We start from the raw sequence: 11,352 nt of genomic DNA, 5'->3' as shown, positions 1-11,352 counted from the left end.
GACATTGTGGCCTTTACATCATGAAGTCTGTGACAGATGCCAAAGATCTGCAGCATTCAGAGCACTGCAGGTGGAGGATTCACTGTGACTTTAAGTGCCCTGGATCCTGTCTTCCATCGCAGCTCAATTTTTGTGGCTCTTCTGCATCAGCCACGGTTGCTACAGGTCACTTCAGAGTTCTTAGCAGAAACAAGATGCAGGCTTTAGAAGCACATCAAGTCAGGATAGGTGTGTAGAACTGGCTCCAAAGGCTTAAGAGAGACTTATACAAAAACTATGCAAAACAGGTTATTCCATCTGAACTGGGACAGCAGCTACCAAGGACAGATGAGGCTAGGTTAGACTTGTGTGCTCCCAACCTTGGTGGCCATACTTGCGTGTGAAAACCTACCAACTCTTCTGTTCTCCCTCTACCCCTACCCACTCCATTACTTTTTGCGCACAGAATGTATCTTTATCTAGAGATGCAGGTAACCGGTGGAAGAGGATGAGGTACAATTTGGGGTATAGAGATCATGGGTGTTTCCCGTACGAACTTAAGCAACGAATTTGTCGAGGTTGCCCTCCCTCCACACTTAGGCTGGGTCACTGGAAAGGAAAGAGCTGACGGCCAGGACCCCTCAGAGGAAATCCTATCCACTCGAGTTTCTCTCCCTGACCTCTCTGTTTTGCTGCCCCGCCTGCAACTTTCCCCTCTCACTCTGAGCCGCATGCAACCCCGGGCCCCACTTGAAAACTACTCTTCAAAGACTTCCTTCCGGGCCCAGCGAAGCCCGACATGTTCGGTATCCGGAAAGGCAGCGGTACTCGCTTTGATGCAAGAGAACAAAACTGCCATTCCGGAAGAGAAAGGAAACTGCTTGAGGGTCCTGGGGCTCAGGGGCGCGCGTCAGAGAGGCAGGCAGAGAAGAATCACACCGCCCGGCCTCGCAAACCCTGCCCGCGCGCCGGTCCCGCCCCAAGCCCCGCCCCCGCGCGCCGGCCCCGCCCCGTCCCGCAGCTCGGGCTTGGCGAGCGACGCCTGGTCCAGGCTCGGCTCCCGCTCCGTATTTGGTCATTGGGGGGGCAGGCGGCGCGAGGGGAGGCGTGCGCGGCGGAAGGGGACGCGGAGCGGGCCCCGGTGTGCAGAGGGGCCGCTCTTCCTAGCGCCGCCGCCACCTTGGTTGGGGACCCACGAGGCCGCTGCGTCCTGCCCTCAGAACAATGGGACTCGGCGCGCGAGGTGGCTGGGCCGTGGTGATGCTGGGGGCGCTGCTGCTGCTAGCCCTGCTGAAGGTCGCCGTGGACAGCTCAGACCAGGAGAGTAAGTGGCCGCGGGGGTCGCCAGTCCCCAGCCCGGGAGGAGGCGCGCCGCCAGGCGGGAGTTCCAAGTTGGGATCTGGTTGTGCCGAAAGTTCTGCATGTCTTAAGCCAATTGCACTGGGCAGACCTGGAGGTGACTGGATGGGGCTGGGGGAAACTGAGGCTCCAGCCGGTTGACCACCTGCTTTAGAAATTGTCCGGTCCTTTCCCCTCAGTTTTTCCGCAAGCGGTGGTCGCGGGCCTGGAGGAGTGCGTGCAACCTGTTGAGTTACTCGAAGGATGAGCCTTCCGCGGAGGTTTGAAATGAGTTGTTACAACCTTTGCCTGAAGTTAATGTTTTCTGGGAGGTTCGAGTTTATCTAAGGCTTCCTTTTGTAAACAACATTAGGTAGATTGAAAAATATGTCTACCGATTCCTGCGGAAACATGTCTACCAGTTAGTTGGGGAACCGTTCAGTCGTCTCCCCGGCGTTTTATCGTCTGTATAATAGCTCACAAGTGATTTCTAGTCTTAAGGTTCCCCAGACTCTTAAAATTAAGACTTTGGGGCTAACGTGGCTGGTTGGGAGCTTTTGGGGAGCGTACCCTGCCCTCCTGGGCGCAGGTGAGGCTTATGCCCCTGTGGATGCTCGCCTTCCGCCCCTCGTGTGCCATAAACACAGGCATCAGCTGTGCAGCCTTAAGGTCACAGCTTCACGGTCGTCAGGAGCCCACGACCTTATCGTCAATAAGGCCATACAAAATGATTTTGACATTTCTGGGGCGGGGGGGGACACGGCGGGGGACGGGTGGTTGTTCCTTTAGACCTTTTCTTTAAAAAGTCTTTTTTGGATAAGGCCAGAAAACTGGGATTTGCTGTGTAAATTCCGTTTTCTCTTTGTCAGCTATTATAGAAGTCAGGTCACTGGGTAGTGGTCAGTAAATAGGATAAGTTACTTTAAGTGACCCAAGTTTTTCATGTTTTTAAATTCTATCCATCCGCTGTGTATTTAGCCTTAGATTAGTTTTATCTAGCAAGAGATAAAGACAGCAGTTTGTAAAACCAGACGGTTCAGGCACAACACCTGCTTTTGTTAGAATAATCTAGGTGAATTACACAATAACTATTTTTGTTTTGCTGAATTTTTTTTTATTTGCTTTGCTGAATTGTGCATGTGACAAACTGGCTTTATGGACACAATTTTGAGATCATTTAAGAAAAGAATGATCAGTAAATCATGTCCATGATTTTTTCAGTATTATGAGATGTTTTATTGTAAAACTGAACAATCTGGAATGAAACAGTATATCTTGGTGCTAATTTTATACCAATTTTTATGGAGGAGGTCTCCATTTTTAAAAATTTGTTAATTTGTGAAAGTAAACATTTTTATTTCTCTAGTGAATTACTGATTAGAGAAATCGAGTGTCCTTGCTTTTCTTTCTTTTGCCCTCATAACACAGTTATTTTTTTTTGCCCTATTTTAATACCCACTGTTGGACTGTTCTGTTTATCACTTAATGTCTCGCTAGAGGTAGTGCTATTTGAAAAACTTGGAATGAATGTTCTACTATAGGAGAGCCTTCATTTCATGAACTAGTATAACCAACAGGAGCTGGAATCCATTTCTACAGACTATAATATCACCTTGAAACTAGAGTAAAAGAAGAGGATTTCTCAAAAAAGCAAATAAATGTTGTCCTGTCTTCATATGCAGCGTGTAATCTGTATAAAGTGTCACTATGAGGTACAGTGATTTTTAACAACCGTGCTAAGAGCTTATATAGCTAATTTTTACCAGGCACTTTTCTCATGTACCTCATGCTATGCTAATTGAGGTCATACATGGTCCCATTGGAGCCTCATAGTATTATCCCCATTTTATAGATGAGGAAATTATGGCTTAGATGTTACCGAACTTATTCAAAGTAAAACAACTAATACATGTTGGATTTCAGAGACCAGAATCCGAACTCTCAATTAACCGTTTTGCCACTAAGCCACATTAGGTGATGTTGGCTCTTCAAGTAGACAATGCTTAAACCCACAATACTGCCATTGCCCAGGATATTGTGGGGGGAGATAAAAATGTTACTGAAATTCTTTTAAAATATCCTTCACAGTCTGCTCTTAGTTTCATAAATATCCTCAGCTGGAGGAGTGGGGAGACTGTGAACAAGTTAGCAAACCAGCAAACAAGATAGACTGTGGTAGTACAATGAAAGACATAAGGGTGGGGAAGGAGAGGCTATTAATCAGGACTCTTGGTAGCAAGTGACAGAAACTTGTTCACTTTGAACAACCTTGGGGGAAAGAAGGGACTGTATTGACTCTTTAACTGAAAAGCCCAGGAGTTAAGGTGGCTTCAGAAATGCTGTATTCAAGAATTCAGATAGGTTGCCAGGAGATGGCCACTTCCAGCTCTCTTGATTACATCTATCAAATCTCAGGCAAGCCGTGGTTAAAGTGTTCTCAGGCTGTGGGGAGTGGGGGTGGTGGGTGGGGTGGACATGACTCCAAATAACAGGGACTTTCTAAAGCGAGTCCCAGGCTTCAAAAGCCACCATAATGGGTAGTCAATTAGGAGATGAAATTAATCCTTAGTAAGTCTATGCCACTTCATGAATTTAACTTTCTTTTCTTCCATTCAGTGCATTCTATTCTAATGCTTGGTCTTTCTGTCAAGTAAAGCATCGGCCTCCTTATACTTATGTTGTCCATGACATTGTCTCTTAGGATGCAAAAACAGGGCCTGCCCACCGTAGGTGTTTCATAAGTATTTATTGCAAAAAAGAGAAAAAGTGCTAGCACTAGAAAGAGCTAGAAAGGTCATCCGCTTCTGTCTTCTTCCTCAAGCAAAAAAGAAAAAGATAGGTTGCCAGGAAATCAACCCTCATAAAAGTAATAACAGCAGGGAGAGAGAACCAGGAGGCTCTTGTAGTAGTCCAGGTGAAAGATCTGATAGTGCATGAATGTAGAGAGAAGTGCATGGATTCTAGATCTATTCACAGAGAGGGAACTGAAATCACTTGCTAATGCATTGGGTGGTGGAGTGAGAAAGAGGCAAGAATCAAAGGATGATCTCTTGGTTTGAGGGTTGAACAACTGGTTATAGCAACAACTGGGAAGACTGGGGGAACAGCAGGTTTACAGTAGAAAATCAATAGTTTTGTTTTGGCTCTCACATGTACACGCTTTGGAATCAAACAGCCTGGTCCACATCCAGACTGCCACTTATTAGCCTGGGTGGGCTTCTCTGGGCCTCAGTTCCTGTCACTGCAGAACTATATTCTTGTCTCAGAATTGTTGGGAGGGTTAGGTAAGCTAATACAAGTTACATGTTCCCCAGGAGGCCTGGCATGTAGTAAGCTCTTCATAATATTATCAGTTATTTGATACTACTGCTAGATACATCTGAATAGTCTACTGATCTTGATCTTTTTCCAGTTTAATCTTCACACCATATCCTTCTGTGATAAATGGATTGTAGTTCCATCAAGAGGAGGAAATTTGCACACACAGTAGAGATGGATCCTTCCAAGTTGCTATTGCTTACTTTTCTTTGTTCTTTGAGGGGTTTTTTTTGGTGGGAGAGGGCTGTCTTTGTGAAAAGTACACAATGATACACTTGCTCTCTTCCTATGTGGTGTATGTATTTAATCTTCCATTACACAAAGACCCAAGGTGAATAAACCACTCTGAGAAGTTACTTAACTGAGGCATAGAATTCTTCTAAACCTTCCCAAATTTTAAGGTATTAGTTAAAAATTAAAAGAATCATACTGAGAAGGCTTGCAATTAAAAATGAAAATCCTACCCACTTCGTCTTCTCTCCATTGTGTCAAGTTAGGGGTTTTGGTGCTACAAGACCTAGGGGCACCCATGAATAAAAAGGGCCCCTCCCAGGATGGTCCGCTCCACTCAGAAGAGCAGTGTTGTCAGTAGCAGAAATCGACTTCTCTCTTACCAGTCACCGTGTCCTCATGTGGGTGAATGAACCTTGGCAAAAGCTAATGTAGTCAGTCAGTGGCTGGTACATAGTACTATGTAAGTGTTTTTTACATAAGCTATATGTTTTCTGTCTTGGAAAATCTGTCAATACAGTCCTAGATTTACTGATAGTTTCAAGGTACGTTTCATAGCAACAGTGGCAAAAGTGGAACTTCCTGTGGAATAATTTACCCTCCCCCACACCACCACCTCCGAACATATTGCTAGTGTTCTTGGTTAAATATTAAATGTCCTTTCATCACAGGATATTTCTTTATTTTTATAGGATTTCCAAGCAGCACAGTGAGATCTATGGTCCCACAGAACACCAGTACTACATCACCAGGTGAGTTTAAAAAGGTTCAAGAAATGGATTTTCATCTGTCTAGGATACGTGAAATGATATTAGCCAGGAAAGTGCATGAAAGCTGGTACACTGATCTGTTTTAACCATGAGTTACTCACTCATGAGTCCCTAAAGCCTACCTCACGGGCTGCCCTTACTAGGCATCATAAATAATGGTCCCCTGGATAAACAGTCTTTCTCAGTCTAGCAAAGATGTGAATAAATTCTAAAACTAAAAGCATGTTGGAATTTCAGGCTGAGTTTTGAAGCACAGTTTTGGGTGTGAAGGTTTTGCACTCTGCCTGCAGATGTGAAATATGAATATGTAAGCCTGCTGGTCTTGCTGGTGAAACAAGTCACTCTAAGCTAGTCAGCCACAGAAGCCTTATTTGCCTTGGCCAACTCTAGGGAGACCCTCCTTACATTTCAACCATCAGTCAGACTTCAACCCACCATCTTCCCTGTTGAAACAATTGGTGAGATGCTTTCCTTGTGCTTTTAGTGTGGGACAAATGGCTTTCTTCTTTGGAATTCTGAGTTCACTAGCATGGAAAGATAAAGGAACCAGGCTCATGTCATAAATATCAGTAGTAAACCATCAAGACATGTTTCTTGTAAGCATTATTTAGGTTGTCTTCTTACTATCCTTATTTTTCAGAGTTAACTGAAGTAGAAACTAGCCAAAGGTACAAGATCCTATCACTAGACCCATTTTCTCTACTTTTATTCAACCCACATTTATTGAGTGTCTCTAATGTGCTGACACATTCCAGGTGCTGAGGATACAAAACGGACCAAGCCCTGACTTTTTAGAGTTATTTTTTGTTTTTTTTTATTTCATTATGAAAAAATATCCACAACATAAAATTTGGGATGTTAACCGTTTTTAAGTGTGCAGTTCAGTGGCATTGAGTACATTTACATTGTCGTGCAATTTTGTGCCATTTTTACTCTTGTGGGAGTCCCAGTGCTCCATGTAGTTCATATTGTCAGTTTACCTCTGTGCTTTTCATCCTTTCTGCCTTCCCTACTGGTTTCTGGCTGGAGGTAGTCAGGATATACTTTTATTTTAGTTTTAATAATTCCACAGAAAAATTTTCGTTGGGGGGAGAAAAAGAATAGATAGATTACCCTGAAATGTAATAGTGATTATTGTTGGACAGTTGTGGGAGGGTTTTTTTTTTTTCAATATTAGATTATTAGGTGTTTCTTCCTTTTGACGTTTATTGAATCTCATTCTGTACTGCTGAACTTTAATTTCGTATAAACCAAGGAGGTAGAAGAAAGGTAAAGGTAACAACAATAGTATTAAGAGCCAGTGTTTCTTGAATCCCTACAATGTATAAGACTCTTCTCGTGCATTTCATAATCGAACAGTGGTGAGGCCGGTGTGGTTCTGTTTTACACAGGGGGAAACTGAAACTTAGCCCCAACACAGAGTTGAGAAACTTGCCCAAGACCACATGGCATATTCAGAGTTTGAAACTCAGTTTCTTGGATTCTAAAACCTGTGACCCTTCACCACACTTCCTAAAACTGCCGTGTGGCCTTACCTTTAAAAACCGCTTCTCAGTGAAGAAATACCACCGACATCAACCATGAACGTTTGTTAAAGATCAGTGCTGTGCTTTAAGAACAGCTCCAGAGTAAGTGGGATGATTTCAGATGCCCCTTCTAGCCCAGGAAAATTTATTGAGAAAAAAAGAAATCATTGCCCCAAAATTTTTTTCTAAGGAGACTGGATAATACACTATTATAAAAATTTTTTGTTGTTCCATGTGTAACACTTCCCCTAACTGTTATATTCCTCTTATATCCTCTTTGAATCTTGAAAACCCTTATGTAACTTGTTGAATTTGTGTATGTTTGTAGGACATGATGCTTAATATTTTCTCTTTTATAGTAACAGACCCTTCTAATTGTTGAAACATTGTGTTTTGAACATATTGTTTAACAATTTATTTGGTGCTATTTATTTAATGCAGTTTATTTGGCACCAATCCCAAAAGGAATGTAACATCTTTCTTTGGCAAACGCTCATATGATGTGTATTCCAGGAACGTATTGTTGGAAAAAGTGGAGACTGCCAGCAATACTGCTTACAACATCAGCGGCCTGTCACTTTTATAGGACTCACCACAGTAGATTCAACAAATCCTTTTTCTCCGTTTTCTTTGTTTTTTTAGCCTTCCTCTAAGTTCCTTGAGAGTGATATCTATGATTTCTTCGTCCTAGCACCTGGCACTATGCCTGGTATGTAATAGGTGTGCACACATGTTGGTTGAACTGAATTGTGGAACCAAATACATATTTTGTAATTACTAACTAACCTTATCAAAGAATCACTAGATACATTTTGCAGACATGACTGCTTTATGCTTCAATCTTATCCATTATTATAGCTGATTTTTTTTTCGTCTATAGAGTAAGATAGATACTTGAGGTCAACGAAACAGGAATTGAGGTTACTTTCCAATTGTTCCACTGAATTGTATATAACAGTTCTGTTTTTTTATAGGCTCTAATCATTATTTGAGGATAGGCTTACTTTTGACATTCTTTTCTGCAGGGACTTCTTTGATGCATTTTCAGCTTATATAGGAAATAATTTCCCCCATTTCTTATATAGTGAGAGAGTTTATAGTGTAGGGTCCGTGGATGGATAAATTTATTCTTTATAGTGCAAGGAAGACACATGCCCAGATTATTTTTCATAATGGGTTTGAGCAAGGATACAAGGGAATGTGACGTGGTCCAGAATGGACAGCAGGTCTCATCAGTAACCACAACAACAGCTCAGTATCATTCAGGATACGACTTTCTCCTGATCACTTAGCACTTAGGCTTCCCCAAGAAGAATCTCGGCGGTTCACGGTACCACCCTCCAGTTTGAAGTTCTTTTCTTGGGCATAATTTGTACCAAGCCACTTTGAGAGTAGTTACTCTCCCTTAATATTCCATCCATACATGATTGCCTTTGGCCTGGTGACCCATCCTTGGTCCAGTCACTTGAACTACTCTGGTAGTGTTGGTTTTATCCACAGACATGGCAGGACTGCAGCAGTTTTGAGCAGATGGATCTGGCTTGGGCTTAGATTTCTGCAGAAGAAGGCAGTGGAAATTTGGGAATAGCCTACTCAAATAATTCTGTATTCCAGTTTTTACCCCCAGGGGAAATGCTAAAAGTCTTACTGAAGTGGAAAGAATTCATCAGGTACATAATCTTGTATTCCATACTGCCTTTTTCTATGTATTTTGAGTGAAATGTTTTATGTGTGAAAGAAATATTAAATGGAAACTTCCTCTCAGGTTGTAGCTACTGTAAGACAGGAACCAGTTGGCCTGACAGGTTGCTTTAGATGCAAATAGTGTTAGATAGATAGACAGACCTAAGATTTGATGTCGGAGAGAATTTCCATAACTACTATGAAGAAGTTGTTTGTGCTAAAGAACAGCTTCAACTCCTCAAAGACAGTTTATTGTGTTCAACTCATGTTTTTGAGATTGCATTTGAAAATTGCTGGTAATTTTTAACATCATCAGATGTTGTCTCAAGGAGTGTAGAGTGGGAAAATCAGGCAGAATTATATTCACTTATTCAGAGAACAGATGTTTGTTTTGACTGCCCACTCTGCTAGACGCTGGTTTAGGCACAGGCATATAGTGGCAAATTAGACAGATAAGTTCCTGCTCTCGTGAAGTTTATATCCAGGTGGGGAGATACAGACTATAGGAGATGGAGGGTGACAGTGAAAAAATTAGGTGCTTTTAACTTCCTGCATGACCCAGTTATTAAAGAGGTTTCTTGCAGAGAAATCTTAGAAACTTCATCTAGTAAGTTATACTGTTCCACTTAAATTTTAAAAATTATAAAACCTTAGAACTGGAAGAAATCTTAGAGCAATGTTTCTCAAAATTAGTAGCACCTGGAATTACCTGGAACGTTAAAAATACTGGTCTGGGTCCCGCTTAAGACCAGTTAAATCGGAGTGGGGTGAGTAGCATAAAAACATGCCCAGTGATTCTAGTGTATAACTAAGGTTGAGAATCACTGACCTGGAGAGTGGCTGAAGGGGGCCACTATTTCTAAGTAATCTTTGGTGAGTGGGTGGGAAACATAACTGCTTTTGTGGTGAGGGTTAGTTTTTTTTAAAAAGAAAATTTTTTTGGTAAAGAATTATAAAATCTTAACTGGTGGGGATATGCAGAAAATATGATTCTCATCTTGGGATATCCTCCTCCCATCCCATGAAAGCCCCTAAAACAAGACATTGCAATCATCCAGAGAACAAATTATTTGCAGGAAAAGGGGTGAGGAGGAGGGCGAGGGATGGGAACAGAGTAGTAGTTGTGAAATTAGTGGTACAATATTGTTACTGTGTTTAATGTTTAAATTTGATAGAAGCCAATTATAGGCACTAACTCTCTAGAGATGTACAGTTTCCTGGAGAGAAGTTTCAGAACCAGAAGACTTATTTACATGAATAGCTGTAGACAATAGTTGAGAAGGCCGTTCATAAGACTTTTTATTCTACTTGTATCAGTTTGGTACATGTATTCTTAACAGTTGTTCTTGGATTATTTGTGAAAATTTCCTGAGACATGAACGCTAACTCTCATCCCAAGCTAAAACATCCCCATTAACTCTTTTTACATCACAGTGTGACAAAAAAGAAAGAAACAAACAAACAGAAAAAGTAAACAGTAACTTTACAAGTAATGGAATGTTACTCTGGAGAAAGGTGTAAATGATTAAATTGGCCTAAAAGTTTGTCTTAAAGAGTACTTCGGTAGCTTTTGTCATCAAGGTGTGCGTATTGTGATTGTATATTTCACCTAGGAACATGAATACTTTTTTAAAAACATAATCATAATACCATTATTACACTTAAATATTAACAGTTCCTTTTTTTTTTTTTTACAGTTTTATTGTGGTATAATTGACATACAGCATAGTTTAAGCTTAAGGTGTATAGCATAATGATTTGACTTATATCATGAAGTGATTATAAGTTTAGTTAACATCCATCATCTCATGTAGATAGCAAAAAACCCACACACAAAAACAATAGAAATAGGAAAAGAAAAAATTTTTTCCTTGTGATGAGAACTCAGAATTTACTCTCTTAACAACTTTTATATATAACATATATGAAACAACACACTATTAACTATAGTCATCACATTGTACATTACATCCCTAGTACTTATTTATCTTATAAGTGGAAGTTTGTACCTTTTGACCACCTTCATCCAATTGCCCCCACCCCTACCCCTCACCTCTGGTAACCACAAATCTGGTCTGTTTTTTTTATGAGTTTGGTTTTTTGTTAGAGTCCCCATGTAAGAAAGATCATATATTATTTATTTGTCTTCTCTGCCTGCTTATGTAACATAGCATAATGCCTTCAGTGTCCATCCATGTTGTCAGAAATGGCAAGATTTCCTCCTTTTTTGTGGCTGAATAATATTCCATTTTGTATGCGTGTGTGTGTGTGTGTGTGTGTGTATGTATGTATCTCATGACTCCTTATCCATTCATCTGTTCATGAACACTTAGGTTGTTTCCATGTCTTGACTATTGTAAATAATGCTGCTGTGAACATGGGATACAGGTATCTCTTGGACACAGTGTTTTCATTTCTTTTGGATATAGTCCCAGAAGTGGAATTGCTGGATATGGTAATTCTGTTTTTAATTTTTTGAGGGGTGTCCATACTGTTTTCCAAAGTGG

At 41.1% G+C, this 11,352-nt stretch overlaps 1 protein-coding gene across 1 annotated transcript in view; it reads left to right on the top strand.

Annotated features, from left to right (window-relative positions):
* Positions 1-802: 802 nt before the first annotated feature.
* TMEM123 (transmembrane protein 123) overlaps positions 803-11,352 on the top strand; it is a 53,639-nt gene continuing 43,089 nt past the window's right edge. Inside the window, exons 1-2 of the mRNA XM_005611537.4 lie at positions 803-1,303; positions 5,559-5,618. Of these exons, the coding sequence (XP_005611594.1) occupies positions 1,204-1,303; positions 5,559-5,618 (160 nt within the window). The 5' untranslated portion in view covers positions 803-1,203. The remainder of the gene's footprint in view (positions 1,304-5,558; positions 5,619-11,352) is intronic.

This window comes from Equus caballus, chromosome 7 (genome assembly GCF_041296265.1).
Source record: "Equus caballus isolate H_3958 breed thoroughbred chromosome 7, TB-T2T, whole genome shotgun sequence".
In the NCBI taxonomy this organism is placed as follows: Eukaryota; Metazoa; Chordata; class Mammalia; order Perissodactyla; family Equidae; genus Equus; species Equus caballus.
The sequence above is the reverse complement of the archived record's forward strand: the minus strand, read 5'-3'. Positions and strand labels throughout refer to the sequence as shown.